The sequence below is a fragment of the Haliaeetus albicilla genome, chromosome 4 (assembly GCF_947461875.1).
Source record: "Haliaeetus albicilla chromosome 4, bHalAlb1.1, whole genome shotgun sequence".
NCBI lineage: Eukaryota > Metazoa > Chordata > Aves > Accipitriformes > Accipitridae > Haliaeetus > Haliaeetus albicilla.
The window spans coordinates 46,736,468-46,760,166 of record NC_091486.1 but is presented as its reverse complement, the minus strand read 5'-3'; the positions used below and the strand labels follow the sequence as shown (position 1 = coordinate 46,760,166).

The following is a 23,699-nucleotide window of genomic DNA, read 5'->3' as shown; positions in this document are numbered from 1 at the left end:
AATCACATAGCATGGGAACTCCCTACCATGCCATGGGGGTGATATTCCTTGAGAATCAGCTGCTTCCCTGCACACTGACCCCAAAGGTGGAACAACTGCAAAGAAAAATAGGAAAAATGTGTGGAAAAATCCACAAGTTCCTTGACACTTTTCCCACGGGCATCACTGATGCTCGTGAGGATGCTCATGGTCCTTTGGCTGCGGCATGCTGCACGGCTGGTCCAGCGACTTTGCCACCCTCTTCGTGCTGTTTCACACCACTGAGACGGGGAGAAAACTTAATCAGAAAAGACTTTAAGGGCAAAGAAAGAAAAACCCAGCAAAGCACATTTGATGGCTAATTAGAAAAATACTCAGAAATTGGTGCAGGGCGGATAATCTTCGCTCCCTGGCAGCAGGAGCCACGCTGTCCCATTTCAAGGTTGAGCGGTCGGGAATATCAATCTGATAATTGTAATGCTACAAATGAAAATCAAATTGAAGCCAGTTAGAGGATCACATTATAAATTGATTTAGTCCTCAGACAAGTTTCCACCTCCTTGGTCCCGGGTTTCTCTGCTGAAGATGGAGAGAGCTCTGGGTACCAGAGATGGAGGTGATGGGCTACATCCTTCTGCCCATTTTCCCTCCATCTCACACCATTTCGGGGGAGGGGGGGGAAAGGGCATTTTGGGGCTTCCTATTGATGCTTGAGGATGTGCAGCTCCAAGGGGGTATATTAACCCCTTGGGATGCTGTCATTGAAGCAAGGGAAAGAAAACATTGGCACCCAAAGCCAAACCCCGTTACAAAATACTGCAAGGAAACACGCTGATTCCTATAGGATTTATTTCCACGCTCCCAAAATTTCCTTTCCTTCAGAAACCACATGTACTCAGCTCCCAAAAACAGGGGATTTTTGTACCAAATATCCTCAATTCACAGTCAAAAAATGGCTATTTCAGCAAAACCCCCCGTTTCGGCGCAGCCGGCACCCGCTGAGTGCTCCCACCACTATTTCTGCATTTCCAAGTGCCCCAATATATACAGATTCCTTCTTTATACAGGTAATAATATACATCATATTTATATATATATATATTTATATATATATATAGATATTCACACGCAGACACACAGACACCTTCGGCCGAAGAGCTGGCACCTCCAAAGCCCGCAGGGAGGTTGCCGTTCCTGCCGTTAAAAACTCCCTTCTCCCCATGCACAAAGCTGTTTTTTGGGGGGGAAAAAGCCCATTTTTCATTTTTTTTCCTCCTTAAAAAAAAAAAAAAGAAAAAAAGAAAAAAAGAAAGGGTGATGCACCCAGGGCAGGACCACCCCCGGCAGCTTTTGGGTGGCTTTTTGAGGTAGGTGCCGGGTTGGTTGGAAGGGGTGGGTCCCAGGGTGCTATAGCATTAATGGGACCTGCCAGATGAGCAGGGTGCTGTCGGCATCGCTGCCCCGGCGTGGTGATTCGGCATTGAAGTTACGGTAACCCCGACCTCCCGAAACGATGGCCACCGAGGAGATCTCCTTGCGTGGGGTGTCACGGGCGCAGGGTCGGCTCCGCACCCAGACGTCAGGGTCGTCGGCCATCTCGTAGATGGAGCCGTCCTCCTCGGTGTGTGCCGGCGTGCCGCCGATCGGCGCTTCCCGCACCGACAGCAGCTGCCCGGGGAGGTGGGAGGTGGATCGGAGGCGATATTGTAATAAAATCCCTTTTTTTCTCATTTCCCGAGGTGGGGGGCCATCCAGTTCAGGGGCTTTCTCTTCCTCACCCTCCTCGTCCTCCTCCTGGTCACCCTTCAGTACATCAGGTGCCAGGGTGCTCAACGCCACTGCCAAAAACTCCACGGGGCCACCGTGCCCGTTGAGGGACACGATGCCTTTTCCTGCCAAAAAAAAAAAAAAAAAAAAGAGGGGTTTTACTAAAAACAAGCCCCAAAATAAGATTGCATCCACGTAGGGAGGGGTTTTTCAGGTGCTCACCAGTGATTTTGGGGATGCCCTCCAAGCGGGGCACGGGCAGCAGCACGATGATGCCCTGGTCGGTGCCCACCCAGAGCGAACCCTGGCAGATAAGGAGGCTGGTGACACGGACGTGTTTTTGACCTGCGAGAGAGGGGGGAAAAAAAAAAAAAAAAAAAGAGTGAGGGATGAATTTGCAGCAGCATCTTCCCAGATAACCCATCACCAGTGGATTTTTTTTATGGGGAACACACTCCAGAGCCCCAAAACCAAGCAGCCCCTTTGCACAAAGGTCTCCAGCCCAGGGAGAATGCTACAAATATAAATAAATAAAAAGAGGAGGGAAAAAAAAAAAAAGAGTGAGACTTCTAATGGCAAATGAATATTTTATCGCCGGGACTTAGCGCTGCACGACGTCGGACTCAGCGAAGCAATATATCTGCGGAGATGCAACTCTGGTTTCTCCGGGAGGACTTTATTAATGACCTGTCGAGTTAAAAAGGATGAGAGAGCGCGAGTTCAAAAACGCATTAATACCCAACGCTCACTCGCCCAGGAAGAAAAGGAAGTGATAAATATTTTAACATGCCCTAAAAAAAAAAAAAAAAAAAAAGAAAAAGCTACTTACACGAGTATCGTGCTTATAACTAATTACACAATTATGTCGCTCTGTAGCTGGAACAAGGGGGGAGACAACCTTGCAAGCCCAGAGTAGCTAAGAGATGGATGGGTGGACATGGCTGGGAGATGGTGCTGGACGGTAAGCTGGGGAAAAAAGGGGTTCACAGGGCAATGGCAGTGGGGTGCATGCAGGGATGCATGCATGGGGATGCACATGGGTGCAAGGATGCACACAGTGCAAAGACGGGGTGCATGGATGCATGCAAGGATGCACGGGTGCAAGGGACGGAGTGCAAGGATGCACACACACATGCAAAGATGGGATGCAGGGATGGGGTGAGTGGATGCACACACATGTGCAAGGGTGGGGTGCACAGGTGAGGCGCATGATTGGGAGCACAGGTGCAAAGATGGGGTGCATGAATGCACACAGGGGTGCAAAGATGGGATGCGTGCATCATGCATGGGTGCAAAGATGCCACCAGCTCCGGCTCTGCAGTCAGTGAGGAGAGACCCAAGCTCAAACCTTTACACCATTAACCAGATAAATTCCTCACCCAGTTTCTCTGCAAACCAGCACAGCCATAAAGCAAAGCAACACGTCTATGGGGTGATGCCCCACCTTGCCCATTAATTGCAATTAAGAGCCAGGGGGAAAAGGGAGCTCACCTGGGAGGACGAAGGTGGTCCTAGTGGCAATGTTGATCTCCTGCAGGTGCTCCAGTGTCTCCGTGTGGAAAAGGCGGATGGAGGAGCCCGAGGAAAAGGCCATCCAGACCCCACTGCCCGCCTTGATCATGTGCGTGACACTGGCCTCCGCGTCCGGGTGGGCCTCGAAGGTTTGCTGCCAAAAGGGGAATTGCAAAAAGGAAATCAAAGGGTTGCTCCCTAAAATTGCTGCTAGCTTGGGCTCTCTCCGGGAGCTGTTTTAGGGCTGCAAAACTACATGGGGAGGGGATCAGAGTGATCTTGAGGTCCCATCCCTCCTCGCCAGCTCTGGCTTTGGCAGAGGACACTGAAACCAGCCCATCTCCAAACCCCTCTTGGGGCTTTTTTTTTTTTTTTTTTTTTTTTGAGTGATAACAGTCTTCCCAATTCTCCAGGTTTTGTTTTTTTCTTCTTTAAAAGAGTCATTTCCCAGACTAGATATATCTGCAAAATCCATCCCAAGATGGGACGAGACCTTCCTGCTTCCCTCCAACCCCCAAAATCAGTGATCAAAGGCTCAGCTCTGCTGCAAGAGCTATTTGGGGATTATGGACTGCTCCGTCTGCTTCCCAAGCTGCCTGCCGGAGCATTTCACTATCAGTCACAGGATGCAAACTGCAGGAAAAACACCTTTCTGCATCAAAAATTGCCCCTGCTGCAGATTTCCCGAAGTAAAACCTCATATTAATATGGAAGGATTAAATCACTGGGAGAAAAACCTGCACGCAGTGACTTTGCCTTCATTTCTCCTATGGCTTTGAAACCTTATATTTTTACTTCAAAATTTGATTTATATTAAAAAAAAAAAACCAAACAAAAAAAAAACAAAAAGAGGACTTGGTATTGATCCCCTTCCTGGAGAGGACCAGCATAGAGCATCCCCCGCAAAAGCTCACACAAAATGGGGGTGGATAGAGACTTTTAGGTGATCGCTCCCTTGTTCCCCACCCCACATGGGATTTATTCCCTGATGGTTTATTCCCAAGTTGCCGATCACATCCAGGCAGACTCAAGACCTTCCATCAAATACTATTTATACCATCCCCCAGCACCCCCCCCACTCCTATTTTTTTTCCTCCCCCATCACTTTTCTTCTGCAAAAATTCCCACCCAGCTCCTGTCATAAATAAAATCAGAGACTGAAAACGAATCCAGTCCCCGATGCATTATTCATCTGCGGCACCGCCGTTAGGCTGGATTTACGACAGCTAATACATGCAAACTAAGTTTGGGCACTAAATGTGAAAATTAAAGGTTGAAGAAAGGGGTGGGTTTTTTAAAGAAAAAAGCAACTATTCAGCATTCCCTGTTTTATGCAGCTGCAGGAGATGTCTCAGCGTCCTCGTCCTGTGACCCAATGTCAGAGGGAAGGGACCCAAAAGGGATGAAAAGCAGCAAAAAGCAGCAATAAAAGGTTGGTTTGGGCATTGCACAGGCAGGGATGTGCCCGTGCACATGCATCCTTTGGGGCTCAAACCACTGTGACTCCCCCCTCCAAAAGCCACCGCTATGTCCCCCGTCCCCGTCCCGTGGATGCAGCACGGGGGGGTCCCGGTGACGGTCCCTACCTGGGCGCAGAGGCCGGTGGCATCGAGGACAGTGACTTGGTTGGCACAGCTGGCCCAGAGGGTCTCATCCAGTGTCAGGAGGGCTCGCACGGGACCGGTACCCACGGCCAGACGGGTGGGCTGCTCTGTCGGGTCCCACAGCCCTCCTAGAGCAGAGATGCCAGGATGGGGGCAGGCAGAGAGAAGATGCTCAGCAAAAAGAAAAAAGCATCTTTTGATGCAGCTGAAACCACCCTAAACAGCTGCTGGGGTCGGCTGTGAACCCCTCGTGTCCCCAGTGTCACCTTGGATGCCTCTGAGCATCTTAATGCCACAAACAAAAGGATGGGGGGAGCTCACACCCCCAGCTTCAACCCCCCAAAGCCCCTTTGCCCCCGTGCAAACAGGTTTTTTAGCAGCAAACAACTGGCCACCTGCAACACTGGGGCACGTTCCTCGCTGCAAAAGCCAAAAATTCCCCCTCCCCACCCCCCTTTTTTTTTTTTAATTTATTTGCTCTTGAAGCAACACTCCTGAGCCGATTCATCCAGGGCCAATCTGGAGTGTCTCTGTGAACAGCATCCAATCTGGATTTGGATGAATTCACCACCAGTGGTGGTTGAGCAGCTTCGATGGGTAATTGCTCTCCTTTTCTTATTTCCAACACAATTTTTTTTAAAATAAAACCATAGGATCCGAGGGATAAAAGAGCCCTTTGGGCTCTCAGACCTCTACTCCCATCAGCAGGAGTTTGCAACGGAGCCGCCTCTCAGTAAATCCTAATTTTCACATAAAAATGAGCTATTTTGGGAAAGCTTTTTCCTTCCAAAAAGATGGGGATAAGATTAAAAACCCCACCCCGCAGCCATGCCAGCGGCTTGCTGCCTTCAACATGCATTTATGCAATCAAGATTAAATTAAAGCCACTTTATTAATTGGCTTGCACGGTTGCTATAAGGTGGGAAAGGGGATGCACAGCACCCCAAAATGCAATGTAAGTGCCTTTACTGGCTCCGGGTTGACTTGGGTGCTACTCGCTGCAGGTTATCTCAGAGCAAATGAGGGGTTTTGTCCAAAAATAGGCCAATGGAACACATTTTCTGAGGCTCTTTCCTACCCTCTAGCGATGAAGCAAAGGTATTTAACAGCCCAGGCGAGGAGTGCCCGAGGCGGAAGGCTCTCAGCAAGCTGCAGCCTTGGCCTGAGCTGGAGCCAGGGGAAAAAAACCAAAATCAAGCTAATAAAGGAGACGGTTTTTGCAGAGATGGGGTTTGGAGGGGGTCAGCTTGGTTTAAAGCACCAAAAAGGGGATTTTTTTTTTTGAAGCCAAAAGCTCTGAGTCCTTGTGCATCCCGGTGTCGGACCCTTCCTGCAGCCCCCGACCATAACCATCCTCTGAGCAAAACCTTTGCTGCGGTCCCAACCCCTCACCAGGACTGTTTTCCATACATTTTCCCCAAATCGAGCCCTTCTTGCATTCATTCTGGCAAAGCAAAATAGCATGTTTTCCCCATCTCTCCCTGGGCTGCAAGGGGAAGAATGAAATGGGGGGGGGGAGAAAAATGGAGATTTACCACCATTTTAGCAGCCAGCACATCTCGCTGGTGTGAAGAACCTCTTGCTCCCTGTTTTTTAGGGTGTCCTACCAAAAACCCCATCCGAAAGAATGCACGGGGGTACCCTCACCGTTCCTCCTCGGGTAGGCGGCCACGGTCCCATCCTGCAACCCTGCAAACAGGTACTCGGGGCTGTGCCTCAAGCAGAGGACAGGTTGCATGCCTGGGCTTTTGCAGGTCAACAAGCACTGCGTCCCCGTGTCCACGCTGCCGTAGACCGCGATGCTGGGGAGGGAACAGGGAAGAGATGGGGAGATGCAAGAGATCATACTGGTCCTCATGGTTTGGTGCCGGTGATTGCACCCAAAGGATGGCTGCGGAAGATGCGGGCTCACCTGCCATCCCGTAACCCCAAGCACACGGTGGGATGCGGGGATGCTGGGGGCTGTTCGGTGGTCGCTCGGGGTTCCTGGGTGCCCGCCGGTTCCCCCTCACCCGCCTCGGGGATATACTCCATGCACAGCACCGGCGAAGCCACCGGGAAGGACTTGACCGTCCGCGGCACAGCGCGGTTGAGGGAGAAGATCTCCACCTGCCCCCCTGCGCCTTCCTGGCCCCCCCCAACCTGCGGGGACCAGAAAATGGGTGTTAGCACCAGCCGCGAGCACTGGAGAGGCGGTTTGCAGCCAGAGCGACCCAAACCCGGCAGGTTTTGCCCCGTTTTTGGGGCCGTTTTGCTCACCCAGAGGTAGCCCTGCGGCAGCGAGGTGCTGACGGCGGAGAAGCCCAGCAGCGAGGACTGCACGGGGTTGTGCACCGCGGCGCCGAGCTGGGGGAGAAACAGGGGTATGGGAGGGGTCCATAACACCCCCAAATTACCCCAATGCACGCAGGGTATCGGTGTATGCCCCAAAAATCAGGATCCAGCCCCAGCCCAGCTTGTATTTTCAATTTTCCAGGGTGGATCGCACTGATTTCTGCCTTTGCAACCACCTTGCCAGCCCATCCACCGTGGGATTTCTGCCTTTATTCCCCAAAATGATGGATGTAAAGGAGAAGGAGGTATTGGGGGCGTTGGAGAAGAGGTTGGCCATTGCCCTTACCTGCAGATCAAGGGCTTTGGAGGAGAAGGCAGGCATGTGGCAGGAGAGGATGGGGCACCAGAAAGGAGCTTTGCTCTTCTTGTCTTCGTCGGGACAGAGCCAGCCCGGCTGGTTCTCCTCCCCTGCGGTAAGTAGAGGAGATCAAGGATGGCCAAGACACCCCCCAGCATCCTCCCCCTCCCCAATGGGACCCCAAAATTAGTAATTTGAGGTGCAGGGCTCTCATCTCCAACCCCAAACCACCATCATCTGTGGACCTGGGGTACATCTCACCCCTTTCCTCCAAACTATTGCACCCCACCACAGTCTGCAGCCAAGCAACTGCCTCAAGCAGTGGCAAAAGAAGCCTCAAAAAGAGAGATTATATATATATATATATATAAAAAGGGGGAAAAAATACACCCTATTGTGTTTCTTCACATTAGGCTTTAATGTGTTTTCATTTGTAACTCATGAACTCATGGATACAGGATTATCCCCTAGGCATCCCAGATGAAAAAAAAAAAAACCAACCAAAAAAACCCAACAAACCCACACACAAAAAACCCAAACACATAAACTGTTAAAAACAAGAGAATCAAAAATCATTCCAGCCCAGGGGGATCTGAACACTCAAACAGGATTTCAAATGATTTTTTTTTTTCTTCCATTAAACAACAACTATTTTTTTTGCTGTAGTGGCTGGTGGAGTTGAATAGGGATAGAGATAGGGAAGCGGCAGGAGGAACAGCTCCTCCCTTACTTATTCATCCCATTTTGCAGAAAAAGGGTCAGCCCCAACACCATCAGCATGAGAGCCAACAGAAACCCATCACCACACGACGCCATCCTGGAGATGCCACCCAAGAGCAGCAAGATGCAAAGCATTTGGAGCCAGAATTACCAATTCCCATCATTTGCAGTGTGCAAACCCCCAAAATGTTCTCCATCACCTTGCTCCAAATTTTTTCCCCCTGCCCCATTTCACGTTGGGATGCTCGGGGTGAAGCAAACCCCGCTTCTGCTCCCAAATTTGGCTTTTTGAAGCAAGGGTGATGGCAAGCAACATGCCGTGGGGCTACTCACGCAGTCCTATCTTGGCCAAGTGCAGGCGGTTCACCCAGGAGATCTTGCTCAGGGGGTTTGGAGTGATGAAGACCACCATGACGCTGATGGGGCGGCCAGACCTGTGTAGAGAAAGCATCACCAGGTCCATCTTCAGTCTCCTCCTCCCCAGGGTGGGAAGAGTCCACCCATGATCCGCAGACTCACTTGTCTGGCTTCCCAGGCAGCAGGAGACGGAGGCGGCACTTGTTGGCAGAGTGGATCTCCTCTTCCTTCACCTTCATCATCCTCTGCAGGGCCAAGCACCAGTCCTGGGCCACTGTCATGTTCAGGTTCTGGAGGAAAAGTCATAAATCATGGAAGTGCCTCCAAAACAAGCCTGAATCATCCCCGAATTTCATCTGTGGGGGTCTGGAGGACAAGGTGTCCAGCATTCCCTGAGGAACTGCATGGTTCTTGCAAAGCGCCGAAGCTTGGTTCTACCCAAATCATGAGTTTGACCATGTTTTGGCACATAGATACCTGGTAGGTGCCATGCAACGTGCTGATGAGAAGGGTGATCTGCTCCACCACCGCCAGGTCCTTCTGCAGGTCCTGCAGCTCCTGGAAGAGCCGTGGTGGCCCCAGGTAGACTTTATCTTGGGTGGAGAAATGGAGAAATGAGATCCATGGAGGATGCTCCACCCCACCCCACCGAAACCAGCCCAACACCGGATCAAGGGATGGGTGCTCACTGTGCGAAGCCTGCCCAGCCGGCGCGTGCTTCTTGGCACCAGCGTTGTGGATGACAACATTGTCTTTGTCATAGGCACCGCTCTCCTGCCCCACCTCCACCACCTGCACCTGCGGGAGGGCCGTGCTCCACTTCACCACATATTTGGGACCGAGGGGCACCAGGCTGCTAATTTCCAGCTGGCCTCTGCCGAGGAAGGATGCAAACAACAAATAAACAAACAAACCAGCAGGCACCGTGGCTCACCCTGCAAGCCCTTGCAAAATGTATTTTGCAAGCCAAGCCCCATTTGCAACCCCACACCATGCACTGGTGCATGCCTGCACCCCCAAATGTGGGGCACACAACCACAGCAGACCACGCTCGGCACCTACCCTGGGTTCACTGGCCTGGAAGAGGGGAAAAATGATTAATAAAGAGGTATGATGGGGAATTCAAGGAAGGTTTTCCTCTTTGCAGCATCAACCTCTACCAAGCCCTGAGGTCCCAGTGGGCTCCCGGACCCTACACCAGCTCCAGGACCCCACAGCACCAGGGGATGGAGGCTTTGCATGGAGGTATGCCAAAAGTGGGGGGCAAAGCAACCCCAGACCAGGTGGGTTCCCCCTCTGAAAGAACGTGAGGTGGTTTTAAAAGTCATTGGGGTAGATCTAGCAAAACCCACTAAGCCCAAAAATTGAGGTGGGGAAGGGGGAAGGTTGCTATGTTGGTGCTTTACAAAGTGATTTTGGGGACTGGGGCCATCAGCACATACTTGAAGTTGATGTTGGCGCACACCAGCATGTCGTTGAGCAGGAAAACCTTCCGCTCCTTCGACTTGATGAGCTGCCCCCGGTCGCCGTACACTGTCTCCGTCAATGTCTCACAGAGCAGGAGCTGCCGCTGCCCTGAGCTCAGCAGCTGCAAAGGGGATGGAGCAGGTGGGGGGGGCTCAGCCTGGGGGCTCTTGCAAGCGTCCTGCCCCCAAATTTAGGTTGCTTTTCCCTTATTGCAAGGATTTTCCTCCAACCGGGAGCATGCACGGCCCCAAGTTCTGCAGAGATGGCTGTGCAACATGCTCCAAGGCTGCACGATGCAAAAACCCTTTGCACCCTACATGTCCAACCACCAAGAAAGCAGAGCCTTGAAAAACGAACATGGGCCTTTTTGCAGCCCCTTTTGGGTCTCTCTTCATCCCCTGGCCCTAAATCCTGATCCCAGGGCTGAGCTGGCATGTGCTTCGCTGCAGTTTTTGCCACCACGGCCATCCCCAGCCCAGGATGTGTTGCAAGAGCTTCATTTAGGGTTTGAGGGTTTTTTTTTTCCCCACCAACGGTTGCAAAATCAGGCAGATGAGACAAAGCAGCTTGTCCTTGCTTTTCACTGGAGGGGAATTTCCCTGTGCCAGCCTCAAAATTTTGCTTTTGCTCTACGTCCTTTCAGAGAAAACAGGGATCGTGGCTTCCCGAAACCCCCAACGCTGAGAGGAAGGTGGAAGCTGCAAAGCTCAACCACCAGCTCCAAAACCCACCCATCATGAGGGTGAGGAGGTGAGGTTGAAGGACCCACCTTGTTGAGGCTGCTGCGGTCGCTGATGCTCTTGCTGAGCTGCTGGATTTCGGCGACTTGGTCGGCCAAGCGCTTCTGCTCGTTGAGTTTCTCTGCCAACGTCTCCAGCTCGGTGAGGGCCAGCTGGAGGGACAGGCGGTCCGCATGGCCCTTTGGGGTGTTTTTCAGCATGTCCTGGAGCAGGGAAAGGATGGGGGATAAAAGCCACCCCGGAAAAATCAGCCCCATTGGGGGATGCTACGACTGGAAGCGCTTTTGGCCCATCCAAAATCAAAGCTTGGAAGATGATCCTTGGGATGGTCCCCAAAACTGCAACCAAGCTGCCAACCCAAAAATGTGTCCCTTGCAAAACCCTTTCCCAAAGCACCCAGGCTGCAAAAAATAGGGTGCAAAGCAAGGTGGGTGCAGGCATCCCTTGCCCTTACCTGCAGGAGCAGGATGAACTGGGGGAACCTCTGGATGGGTTTCACCATCAGCCCGTAGAGCGTGACCCGGTCAGCGCTGGCCATCTGCCTCTTCTGCGGGGAGGAAAAAAAAAAAAAGGGGTGGGGGCAAAAAAAAAAGAGGCGTTTTCACCCATAATGGTGACCAGCAGCACCCTGCACCCACGTTTGGGTCCTACTGACCTTGAGGAAGTCAAGGAAGGCGGGTTTGGTGAGACAAGCCTTCTTGATAAGGGACATGGCAGTGGTGAAGTTGTTGACGTAGTCGCTGTAGACGTCCAGTACCATGGACTTAGAGAACTGGGGAGAGGGCAGAAGGAGAGCTGCAATGCTGTGGGGCTCCCCCAAAAAGGGGGGTCGGCAAAGCATGGGGGTGCTGGTGTATTTTTGGGGTGATGCTGAGGACGCTGGTTGTACCCCAGGTTGGGGCTGCATCACTTAAATCCTCCAACCCCTCCCCGCTACCATTGAGAGGGGTCCAGAGGGAGGTTTGGCAGCAGTCCCCTGACTTTTCCTCCTACCGAGGCCACAAAAAGGTCCCCGATCTTCTCCGCCGAGTCCCACTCGGCCACGCGGGAGGCGAGGGCGATCTGGAACATGGAGTGGCACTGCAGGATCTCCTTCAGACGAAAAAACACCACCTGGCACTTCCTAGCGCTCAGCACCTTTGGCTCCATCTCCATCAGCGGGTTCCTGTAATCCTGCGGGAGATGCCAGTGCATCAGAATCCCAGCATCCTTGCGTTCCCCACTGCCCCGAGCCCCCCCTCCCAAAAAAGGGGGGTCTCCCACCTGCAGGATGCGTTTCAGGGAGTCCACGTAGCTCCGCTCACTCTGCACGATGGAGCCTAGGATGTGCCGCCGTACCACCTGCAAACGATGCTGGGGCTCAGCCGTGGTCCCCCCAAAACCCCAAATAACGGGATGTGGGGGGGGGGCAGGCAACAGCGTGCTGCAGAAGTGCTGACGCGACAGCATCGCTTTCTGCTGACTCGCCTTTTCCTCGGTTGCTCAATCACGGGACCAAGGGGAAGCCGTGCCCCCCACCAACCACCCCCACGCCCCCCCCGAATCCCCAACCCGCCCCACACCAACCTGCTGTGGGCTCAGCCCCTCGGGCATGGGGCCCAGCTCTGGTGGCGGATGCTTCATGTCGGAGACGGTGACCTCCAGGAAACCCGTGTCCTCCTCCTCCGAGTCTCCTGCAAGGAAAAAAAACCCACAACCAAATGCCAAAAAAACCCCAATTTTAGACTTTTGGGGGTCTAAAGAAGAGCCCGGACTCCCATCAGCTACTTGGCTGCGGATGTGTTTGGGTTTGGAGCTGTGAGCAGAGATGGACCCCAGCGTCCTCCCAGCATCGCGTGTCCCTCCCCGAGCCCCGGCCACTGTCACCGGACACCAGCATGAGTCAGGCTGCGAGCAGGGACCGAGCCAGCTCCCCGCAGGGAGGGGACAAAAAGTGTCCCTGTCCCCAAAAAGCCACCCTGGTTGGGGGAAAAGCCCCCCGTCCCTGCTCCAAGGGTGGGTGCGAGCAGGGAAAACGGGGACAAAAGAAGCCAAAAGCAGCGTGCCAAAGAAAATGGGGACGGTGAGAGGCGAACGCCCGCTGGCCGGAGACGGGGATCCCTTACCCGAGGCTGAAGCAGCTGAGGAGGAGGAAGGCGAGCGAGCCAAGGCGGCATCGCGATGCGGGGACGGCCGCTTCTTCCACATGGCCGCAACGCCCCGCTACGGCCACCCCGGCCCCATCCCTATCGCCTATAAATAGCCGGTAACGGGGAGGACCGGCTGGGCTGGAGGGGAGGGCGCTGGCGGCTGGGTGACCTTTTTCCTTCCCTAATTTTGGCCGGGAAGCTCACCACCCTTGGCTGCCAGCTTTGTGAGCTCCTTCTCCCCATCTCCATGCCCTAAGGACGGGATGCTCTGCAGCACCCTTAGGACGGGATGCCCTCCAGCACCCCAGGGTTCCCCAAAAGCACTTAAGCCCCCACCCCGGCAAGGCTAAGCCGCACTGAGGACATGCAGCGAGGCTGGGACACACACGCCGGATCCTCCGGGCAGCCCTGGCCGAGCGGCGAGGCTGTCCACCAGGATCCTACCTCCCCCGTGATGCTCCAGGGAGACCCTTGAGCTCCAGCGGGCAGGCGGCTGCTTTTCCGCCTCCGCTGTCCTCCTCCTCCGCTCCCCATCCCCTACGTGACAGTGGAAGGGTTAGGAAAATGCCCCCCAAATTGGTATTTCAGGGCAAATCCTGCTCTGTGTCCAAGGGGGGCAGCCATGGGTGCTGGTGTGGTGGGGTCATTGTCCTGCTCCCAAAAGGACATGGGTGCTTGGAGCAAGGACTGAGCCAAACCAACTGAGCTTGCATGGGGATGCAAAGAGTGAAAAAAATTCAAACAAGAGCTTAAGATGCAGAAAATAAATCAGCAAAAAGAAAAGCTGAAAGCCATAAGGATTCATAATGATTTTTTTTTTTTAAATACTCTCAAAAAGGCTTTTTTTTGGCTCCCAAAAGCAAGGACTGGGGGTTGCCTGCTTACCTGGTGCTTCTTTCCGGTGCAGGAAGGTCACCTTTCTCATCACCGCGATCTTGGTCTTCTCCAAACCGTCCTTGGTGCCACTTTTGGCCGCTTTCATCAGTTGGGTCATCTGGGCAGGGGGACGAGAGGGACCGGGAAGTTCAAGGCAGCACCGGAACCCCATTTTGGGTCCAGATATAGAAGTGCCATCCCCTTGGGGACATCCCCTGTGAGCATCATCCCTCATTTTGGGTCTGGATGCAGTGGTGCCACCTCCTTAGGGACATCCCCTCTGAGCATCATCCCCCATTTTGGGTCCAGATAGAGCAGTGCCACCTCCTTGGGGAGGTCCCCTCCAAGCATTGTCCCCCATTTCGCATCTGGATGCAGCGGTGCCACCCCTCTGAGCACGATTCCTCAGTTTGGGTCCAGATACAGCACTGCCACCTCCTTGGGGACATCCCCTCCAAGCATCATCCCCCGTTTTGGGTCCAGATATGGCAGTGTCACCTCCTTGGGGACATCCCCTCTGAGCATCATCCCCCATTTTGCATCCGGATGCAGCGGTACCATCCCCTTGGGGACATCCCGTCCGAGCATCATCCCCCATTTTCCCGCAAAGCCCGACGGGGAGGAAGAGGAGGCCCGTGGCTGAGGAAGAAGGATGCTCCAGCATCTCTCCTCCCTCGGCAGGGACACGGCTGCCGGCAAGCAGGCGCGGGCAAAGCGGGAGCATGCAGCAAAAGCAAAGAGGAGGGAGGGAAGGGAGGCACGAGCACATCCATCCCCTCCTCGCGGCCGGGGTTTTGTGTGCGAGAGAGCAAAGGAGTGGGGGGACACCTCAAATCACAGCAGTTTTAGCCCAAGCTGACATCGGCGTTGCCTTCCCAGCCCAAACTGGCCATAAACTGCCAACCTGGATGGTTTGGGACTGGGAAAGGCTTTGCACTAAGTTTCTACACCTCCCAAGAATCTCCTTCCCCACCTGATTTCCACCCTGTATCAGGGGAAAAACCTTCTCAATCCATCTATCCCACGGGCAACCTCGCTTCGTCCAAACGCCCCTTAAAAAAAAACAAACACCCAAAAAGCAAATGGTTTGGGCAGCTGGAGGGTGGGGAGCTGCAAGACAGATGGACATGAGAGGCAGCTTTGCAGTACTTAACTCAATTTTTTTTCCTCTTTTGGGGGATAAAATGGGATGAATTCAGCCTGGATAAATTCCGGGAGGGTTCCACCCCCCCGCCCCAACCTGGGGAAATTTGGGGGACAAGGGACGGAGGAGTGACAGTACCTTCCAATCGTACTTCTGCTTCAGCTCCTGCATGTCTCTCCCCCCAACTCTTAAAGCCAGGATGTCCCTCTTAGTCCTGGCGTATCTCTCCTTTAGTCTATTCAGGTCTGGAGAAAGCTGAGCCCAAAGCAAACCAGGCGGGAGGAGAAGGCAGAGGAGGCGAGAGAAGGCAGAGAAGAGATCCAGGTAAGCAGCCAAAAAAAAAAAAAAAACCAACCACAAAAGAGGAGGAGAAATCATCCCAAAGCAGCACGGTACAGGCAGCATCTTCCCAAAAATCTGGCATTGCTCGAGCAGGGAGGGGAGCAAGCACAGGGAAAGGCAGCAGCCACGCTCCAGCAATGCCGAAATGCAAAAGGAAAGGGGAAAAATTAAAAAAAAAAGGGGGAAGGAAGAAAAAAGAAAGAAATGAAACCCCTGAAGTTTCGGGCTGGCTTTGCACTGGGTGACCCCGGGAACCACAGCATCCTCTGCTTCACCATCTGCAGAAGCAGCTGGGCTCAATGCTCTGGTGCCATTATACAAGCAAACCCAGAGGGGAAAAAAAAAAAAAGGAAAATAATAATTAAAAAAATAAATTCAAGAGTTACCTTGGGCTGGAAGGATGCCCGCTGCTTGGCCGGCTCGGCCTCTGGCTTCGTTTCCTCGCCTGAATCCTCACTGTAGCTCTCGAACTCGCTGGAGCTCCAGCCCAAATCTTCGCCCGCCCGTGGCCCCTCGCCGCGCTGCACCTCCTCGTAGATCAGGCTCCGCTCTGTCCCCAGGCCTGGAAAGCAAAAACCAGCTCCTTTTCCTTCCAGGAATGTAATTTCCCCTCCCCAGGGACCCCCAGGAGATGCCCCAAATCCACAGGGTCTAACAACCCCTCTGGGAACACCTCTGCCTTCATCCCTCCCGATTCCCAGTGGTTTTCCTAGGGTTATCCCCCTCTGCACCCTCTTCTGGGATGCGCTTCTCCCTCTTGGAGGGTGCCTCGGTTTGCCTGGCTGGAAAATGGGCTTGTGGTCCCTGGGGAAGCAGAGGGGGAAGGTCTGTCCCTACCGTCCTGCTCGGCATCAAGCGTTTCACAGGGGACATCATCGTAGATCACATCATCCTCCACCACCGGGAACTCAAAACGCTCACCTTTGGGGGGACAAAACCCCCCAACAGGGACTCAAGTCAGCACCCGAGGATCAAGTCAGGATGGAAAAATCCTTCCCAAGCCTCAGCAGTGTTTGTTTTATTTTTGCCCGGCTTTTTAACCCACCTTGGCAACTGCTTTTCCTCTTCCAGGTCTGGGCACCGATGTGGGGGTCTCCACCAGCCTCCCCATTGCTCACCCCCACTGGCAGCCTGCAGGGAAGGGGGTCAGGGAGCACCCCAGAGTGCAACCCACTCCCTGAGATTGGGTGCAAATCCCCTGGGATTGGGTCCACCCAAGTCCCTCATCCCCCTCATCACCCTTGTTCCTATTACAAGGGTTCACAAGCACAGAATAAAGCTTGTATTCGTGTGTGTGTGTCCCTCATGCATGTCTGCTTCTTCAGGGATTTGGGGGGTCCCAGGTTTTAGGGTCATGATGGTTTTTGTTTTTTAAGTGGGTCCAGGCAACCCGCATGGGGTTGATGCAAAAAAAACCAAAATGGCTTTTTTAGCCTCGGTCCTCATGGTGCTGCAGGGCGGGAGGATGCATCAGCATCAGGGAGCATGGAGAGAGGGTCCCCATCCCTGGTTGGGGTCCTGCCTCTCTCGCTGCACCCTGTGCATGCTCCGGTGGGGGAGACAAGCTCTCCTTGCAGCCAAATTTGCATCTTTTCCCCCTAAATCTGCAGCTGGGGTGAACACCAGCCCCCTTTGAACACCCATCCCAGGGGGTTTTCTCCCTCAACTCCTCAGTTGAGGGCTGGAGGAAGCCCCCACCGCCCAGTTAACCATAGACCCCCAATGGTACCCAAAGCCCCCACAGATCCCCAGGGCTGCAGGGTGCACCCCAAAACCCTGGGGCTCTCCTGCTTGCAGCTCCTTTCGCAAGCAATGGGGAGAAGTTGGGGAAACTGAGGCACGGCACCAGGCTGTGACATGTCAAACAGGGAGGACAAACCCCAAAGTTGTGCTTTCTCCTAAAAAGGCACTCACCCCTCACCCCCCAAAATCCCCCCAAAACCCCACGTACCCTTCCTGGGTCTCCGGCACCAGCCCGTCTGCAGAGAGGAAAAGCAAAGAGAAATGGCGTTGGCACCCAGGCTTGCAGCGGTGCCACCCTCGGCACCCAAAGGGGACACGGTGGGGACATCGGAGACACTGGGAACCCCCCGTGCTCCTCACCAACGCCAGAGCTGGCAGCACGCCGTCTGCGAGGGGGTGCCCGGAGGACAGCTTCGCCGCTCGGCTCGGCCGCTGAGTCCTCTTCCTCCTCCTCCTCTTCCTCGCTGTCGTCAAAGTCAAAGGCTTCGCCGAGGTCCTCCTCCCCGTGGGGCAGGGGGCTGGGGGTCTCCAGGGCGAGATGGTCACCTGCGAGCAGAAACCCCGTCACTCGGTGTCCTCTCATGGTGCTGCTGTACCTCAGCAGGGATGGAGGGATGCAGGGACCAGGGGACAGAGGGGACAGTAGAGAGCATCACCCCTCAAAAACTGCAAGAACCAACAGCCCTTCGCTTTTTCACAACCCCAGAAGGCTCCGATGGGGATATGTAGGATGCCCCTGGGTGACGGGCCCCCCACTTTCTGCCCAAAGCTGGGTGTCCCCGTCGTCCTCCCCCCAAAAAAAAACCCAGCTCCAGTGGGCTGACAGTACCTACTGCAGGGTGGGGGGGCAGCTCAGACGAAGCCATGGTGCGGGGGGTCCAGATGCTCCGCCTGGGCCCTTCCCCAAGGCTTTCCTGTGGGAGAGGAGGAGAAATGGGTTGAGAGGGGAGATCAGGCCCCCCAAATCCATCCCCAGGAGAGGAGGCGACGTGGGGAGAGACCAGGTGGGATGCATCCAGCTCCGGCTGCTGCAAAACCTTGTGAGGAAGCAGAAAAGCTGCTCCCAGGTCCCAGTTTGCACATCAAATCCAGCTCGTGCATGGTAAATCCACCCCATGCACAGCAAATTTATCCCATGCACGGCAAATCCAGCTCCGAGTATCAAGCTTGAAGGTCTCGGAGGGCGGGAAGCGCCAAGCATCCTCCTTGCGATCGATGGCTCATCCGCTCCGGTAACCAGAGACGCCCGGCACGACGCCTTGAAAGGTCGCCAAGAGGAAGAGGAAGGAGGGAGCGGGGACCCCCCATGCCCAAGGGACGATGCAAGGGAGAGAAACGACATCCGAGAGGCTGCAAAGAGCAAAACGGGGCCAAACTCTACTAATTTGGTCCTGCTGGAAGCAGCAGCCGATGCACGACGGATGCCACCACCCTGCTCCAAAGAGCCATGACCCTTCCCCCCCCCCCGCAACCATTTCTCCCTCGCCTGGACCCTCATTTCCCCTCGGACGGGGATACAGGGGACACACAGACCCAGGATGATCCCAAAAAAGGGGATCTACTTATTCCCCCTGTACCAAAACCCTTTCGAGCTGCAGCGCAGTGGGGGTGCAATTGCCCCACGTGGGTTTGTAGCAAGCCATACAGCTCCAGGGCCACATATATATATATATATATATATATGTAGGTAGGTAGGTCTAGAGCACAGCAGGAGGGAGCTGAGGTCTGGGATCACCTCCCAAATTTGCATTTACCCCTGGAAAATGAGCTATAAACCCCTCGCAATTGCAGCACGTGCACAGGCTGATGGTACAACCCCAGCAGGCTGCAAAGTATCAGCAACCCCAACCCCATCCTGCTGCAAAACCCCCCCAAAGCATTGAGCTAAAACCCATCTGACCCTTTCCCAGCCATAAAAAAAAAAAAAAAATAAACCTCTTCTTCCCCTCCTTGACCTGCGTTACCGCCGCAAATATCCTCTTCCAGCCGCTTTTGCAATAAGCCCGTTGCCTCCATAAACACATTTATAGAGATTTATTTGGGAGGAGGACTTGGGGACGCTTATTTTACCTCCTTGAACTCTTTTGCTGGCCCTCGAAACAGAAAGCGGTTGGCAGCCAAGGCTGCTCTCATATGTCACCTAATCTGCTTCACATTAGCGTGGGAGCAGGCGATTCCCTTCTCTCCCCCTTTTCGCAAGCTCCAGGTTTTATCCCTACGGATGCGATGCCAACCAAGCCATAAATCCACAATAAACCGGCCCCACCGGGAGACGTGACGGAGCTGAGGACCACAAGGGGGGCGGGGGGGGGAAAGCCATATTCTTGCAGTGATGTCTTCAAAAAAAAAAAAAGCTATGCAAGGTAGAAAATAATAACACCTGGGTAAAATAAACCCAGCAAAGCGATGCCGATGGTTTTATCCAGAAACCAGTTTGCTCGCTGGTTTGCTTCGCTCTTCCAGTAATCTGATGGCTTCTGCATTCGGAGAGGGGAGCGGGAAGACGATGCACAGCCAGGCCCTGTGGCTCGGTCCCGATTTTATCCCGCTAGCGGGGCAGTAGAAGGTCACTTCCCATTTTGACAGTTGACATAAGCTCCCATCAGCCCGATTTGTCCCAGGGCTGGTTATTTTTCCGGCTGTAAGCACGTCTGCCGCCGAGGAGAATTACCAGCTCTCCAAAACAACCTGCTACGACCTTTAATTGGGTCTTGTTAAATTAAAAAGGAAAAAAAAAAAAGAAGGATTATTTTGCATAATTTTTCATAGCAAAACTGCTATCGGGGTAGGAGCATCCCACAGGATGGGGGGGAGGGAAAGCTGGTGGGGATGAGCTGCCCTACCAGGGAGATGCCCCCAAACCAGACCGGGACAGCAAAAACGGGATGTCGAATAATCCAAGAAGGATTTGGGGATGCAAAACAATCCAAGAAGGACGTAGCGATACGCTATCATCCTTGGAAATATGGATTTAAAGCCCACAGGAGCTGCTGCGTCCTCACCCTGCCGCCAGCATCACGAGCCCCGGTCCAGCCCCGTCTCCCTCCCAACCCGGGCGGGGAGGAAAAATAAATAGAGCTCGAGCTAAATAAAGGCAGAAAAGCAGGGCCATCTGCTAAACCCAGCCCGACCCTTTGCCTAGCAAGCTGGCAACTATTTGGCTTTATTTTGTTTATTTTTAGCCGCCGCGACAGAGCGACAGGTCCCAGCTGGCGGGGATGGCTGCCAGTCCCCAGGGGACCCGTCCCTGGTTAAAGCATCCTCCACCCCATCCTACCGACCCCCTTTTTTCTGAAATACAGGGGTTTGTAAAAAGAAAATGTAAAAAAAAAAAATAATCCATAATATCACAGCAGGGATGCAGCTGGGATTTACACCGGCATTCCCTCCTGCTCCTCTCTGCATCCCCACCATGTTAATCCCTCCTTATAAATAACCCCAGTGCTATTTATAAGGGATGGAGGAGTACAAATAAGAATTAGCTTCTGTCTCTCAAGAGTTTCCTCCGACTCCTTATTAATTCCTCCAGCCAACAGTCCTGCATCCCAGCTGTGGCTTCAAGGCTTATTTCACCACCTGGATGATTTTTCCACCCTCACCTTGGCCAAAAAATAGAATTAATTCAGATTATTTCCAGCATGTAGGACACCAGGGAGAGCAGTGTGGTCCCCAGAGGAAAGCAGGGATGTTTTCTTCCCCAGATCCCAGTCCCTTAAAATAATAATTTAAAAAAACCAGCAAATATTTGTTGCAAGGTAAGGGTTTTTTTCCAGCCCTAACTGGGTCTGTATAGCCCATTATCAATGTTTTAAGGGCCGAGTAGTTAATTTCCCAGTTTTCCAAGGAATTAATTGCTGAAGTTTGAAGGCATCGATGTGGGAACGAGGGCTCCAGTGAAGAAAAATTATCCTGTGTCTTCAAAATTTCCCCAAATTGGGTGTTTTGAAGCAGTTGCAATTGGTGGAGGTGGCAATAAGGGGCGGCTCAGTGAGCGGTGGGAATGAAATGATAGCAAAAGAGGGGTTTTCCCCTAAAAGAAGCCAAAAGATGGACTTTTTTCCCAAAAAAATTTTTAAAAAAAGCATTTTCCCAGAAAAAAGCCAGAAGAGGGGTTCCCTCCCAAAAAAATTCCATGAAAATTCAAGATTCAAGGCAATTTTGTGATCATATTTTAAATCAACTCTTGCCAAAAGGCATCATCTTATAGGAAAGCTTTTCCTGAACACAGTGTTTCCCTCTTTCACCTCAGAAAGGCTCTTCTGGGCAAATATCCCACAAATATTCCAGCTAAAAACCCCAAGACCTGGAAAACTGCCGCCGTTTTCCTTTTTATTTTCCTTTTCAACATCGCCGACGAACCAGAAAAAATCCTTCCCTTGTCCAGCTCACGCCATGAGAAGTGCAAATGCAGGGGAAAAAAGGGGGGGGGAGGGGGGAATCAGTAAAAAAATCAGTTCAAAAAAATCAGAATTACAGCACTTAAAGAATTACAGCCTGTTTGCAAAGACTTCTAGCAGAGAGACCCAAAAAACAATGAAAAAGCCTTACTTATTGCCAAAACCTTTCCCAATTTGATGCTTATCCCAATCTCCACCTTTCAATGCTTTGCAAAGCAACTGGAAAGTTCACCCACTGCAAAACTATCCCGGAAAGGAATTTGAAGGGAGAAGAATTTGAATCAGAAATAACAACAATAAAAGCAAAAAAAATTGGGTTTTTTCCCTATTAGTATTCCCAGCTCGAAACTCCCAAGAATTTGGGGGTTTGCTTTATTGCAAAGCTCCAAATCAAAACCTTACCCACCCTTTGCAAGTGATTTTTTTCCCCCATCGGTTCTCTGGGGTCACCTTATTTTGGCTGAAAAGTGACTTAAAAATCAGCATCAGGTGGTGACACTGATGGATTCAAGATCACCCTCCACAATATTCTTATTTTCTCTCCTTGCTTTGCAAACACCTATTCAAGCACCCCATAAATACTGTTTTTTTTCCACCCTGCAGATGCATTATTTCACTTTTTTTTTTTCTGGTATTTTGGGCAAAAGCTGCTCTTTGCAAGCCAGCATCTCACTAAAACACACTTAATTGAAAAAAAAACCCAAAAACCTGATGCAAACAGAGGGGAAAAAAATATTGCGGTGACTTCAGCCCCTTTGCAACCCTTGCAGCGTGCAATGCAACCTTGCACCCCAATGCAACCAATGTGTCTTGTGTCGTCCCCCCCCCCCCCCCCCCAAAAAAATCACTGAAAGGGGGAAAATTGCCATTATTTGCTGTCAAAATGATCCTGGAGGAAGTTCTCACTTCCCCCTCCCTCGAAATTGCAGGTTCCCGCAGGTGCTGCAAATCCCAGCCGGGAAAACCCGGGAGGGATTTGCAACCGTCACAGAATTTGCAAGAAAACGGGGTGAAAAAGCCCAGGAATGGGTGCCAGAATAAGCTTGATGCACCAATGCCCACCTCCTCCCTCCCCATTGTTCCTTCTTTTTGCTTAGATATTTAAAAGAAATTAAAAATATACAAAATATATATATGTAACAAAAACCCCTATCGCTGGCAGCAGCAGGGAGGCAAAGGGCAACCTCCTCCCCCTGCAAGAGGATGTGATAACCTATAGATATGCATTATATGTATGTATATATATAAGGATTTATGGCAAGGAGGGGAGGGAAAAAGGGTTTTTGCTGACCTGGGAAGGCCGCGTCTCCTCCAGCTTTGTATCCGCATCGGCCGAGCAGGCCCCCGCCAGGGAGGCAACGTCAGGGAAAAAAAAAACCAAAACCCCAAACCTGACGGGGATGAAATCCCACCGTCACCCTCAATGGGGTGCCCAGGGTGGGTGACACCCAAGAGGCGCCCACCCCCCCACCCCGACACCCCCAGATCCCAGCGGCCAAGGGCTCGCTGCCGGATGGGAGCCGCGGTCCAGCGGCTGCACCGAGGGATGCCGGGATTTTGGGCAGCATCTCCCCCCCCTCCTCTTCTTCTTCCCAAGCAGCTCTGATTTACACCCCTGGTGATCCCAATCCTAATAAATAACCCCCCAGTAGGATTTGGCTCCCTGCTCGCCTTTTAACCCCCTGTATGCCGGGGCGACCTGTTAACCCTCTCGCTGCCGAGAGTGTTGCCCGTGAAAAAAAAAAAAACAAAACCCACAGCACTGGATTTGCAGCAGGAGCTTCCAAAATTTCCAAGCAAAGAGGATTTTCTCCAGGATATTTTACATCCGAGCCACTGGTTGCGAGACCAGCAGTCCCAAAACGCAGCTCCACATCCCCATTCAAGGGTATTTCCCCCATGCCAGCTTTTCAGGCCCTAAACCCCCCCCAAAATACACTATACAACAACAAAAAAAAGACAAGTTAAAGCGGTGCAAGGACCCCACACGTGCATTTATTTAAATGCAATATCCTCGCTACAAAATGTACCAGTCTTACCTATTCCATCGGTGTTTGGGCCTGTGTTTTTCTTGCTGGGAAGTTTTCTGCCTCTGCCGGAGTGTTCCGTACCTGCCGGCACACCCCGGCTGCGGCCGCCCAGCCCTGCTGGAAAACACCCCTTGCAAACAAACTAAACAGCTGCCAGGTTTATTCCAGCTCAAAACCAGCCAAACAAGCCTGGCCAAAAAAAAAAAATATATATATATATCTATCCCAGTGCCCTTCGGATGACTCACAGGCAGCTGAAA

The 23,699-nt window shown here is 52.6% G+C and overlaps 1 protein-coding gene and 1 long non-coding RNA gene across 17 annotated transcripts; one reads left to right on the top strand and one right to left on the bottom strand.

Moving 5' to 3' along the window:
• Positions 1–811: 811 nt before the first annotated feature.
• Positions 812–23,470, bottom strand: ARHGEF10L (Rho guanine nucleotide exchange factor 10 like). Of its 16 annotated transcripts, none has more exons than XM_069782348.1 (31): positions 19,856–20,047; positions 19,393–19,722; positions 17,842–17,926; positions 17,373–17,558; positions 17,221–17,248; positions 16,315–16,400; positions 16,107–16,190; positions 15,656–15,831; positions 15,066–15,182; positions 13,793–13,901; positions 13,352–13,444; positions 12,345–12,451; positions 12,042–12,119; positions 11,772–11,951; positions 11,434–11,550; positions 11,233–11,325; positions 10,808–10,981; positions 10,014–10,159; positions 9,634–9,648; positions 9,261–9,445; positions 9,049–9,164; positions 8,734–8,861; positions 8,548–8,648; positions 7,483–7,604; positions 7,122–7,208; positions 6,775–7,004; positions 6,510–6,664; positions 4,845–4,990; positions 3,238–3,412; positions 1,969–2,091; positions 812–1,871 (listed from the first exon to the last, which is right to left on the bottom strand). In XM_069782348.1, exons 3-31 carry the CDS (start codon positions 17,876–17,878, stop codon positions 1,387–1,389), a joined length of 3,879 nt encoding a protein of 1,292 aa, XP_069638449.1. In that variant the 5' UTR covers positions 17,879–17,926; positions 19,393–19,722; positions 19,856–20,047; the 3' UTR covers positions 812–1,386. The 16 variants fall into 16 exon arrangements, with proteins under 16 accessions (XP_069638449.1, XP_069638450.1, XP_069638451.1 ...); XM_069782349.1 differs by having other exon boundaries at positions 20,015–20,036; XM_069782350.1 differs by lacking the exons at positions 19,393–19,722; positions 19,856–20,047 and adding an exon at positions 23,449–23,470.
• On the top strand, positions 12,773–16,615 carry LOC138685183 (uncharacterized). Its single transcript, XR_011324462.1, has 3 exons — positions 12,773–12,913; positions 15,162–15,251; positions 16,341–16,615. It is a non-coding gene; the product is annotated as an uncharacterized lncRNA (long non-coding RNA).
• Positions 23,471–23,699: the final 229 nt, after the last annotated feature.

Coding starts and splice junctions, on each gene's coding strand:
- ARHGEF10L (XM_069782338.1), bottom strand. CDS start 19,028: ATGGAGGCAACGGGCTTATTGCAAAAGCGGCTGGAAGAGGATATTTGC. Junction 12,452..13,351: donor CCTGGAGCATCACGGGGGAG/GTAGGATCCTGG, acceptor TTTTCCTTGCAG/GAGACTCGGAGGAGGAGGAC. Junction 10,982..11,232: donor AGTTCATCCTGCTCCTGCAG/GTAAGGGCAAGG, acceptor TCCCTGCTCCAG/GACATGCTGAAAAACACCCC.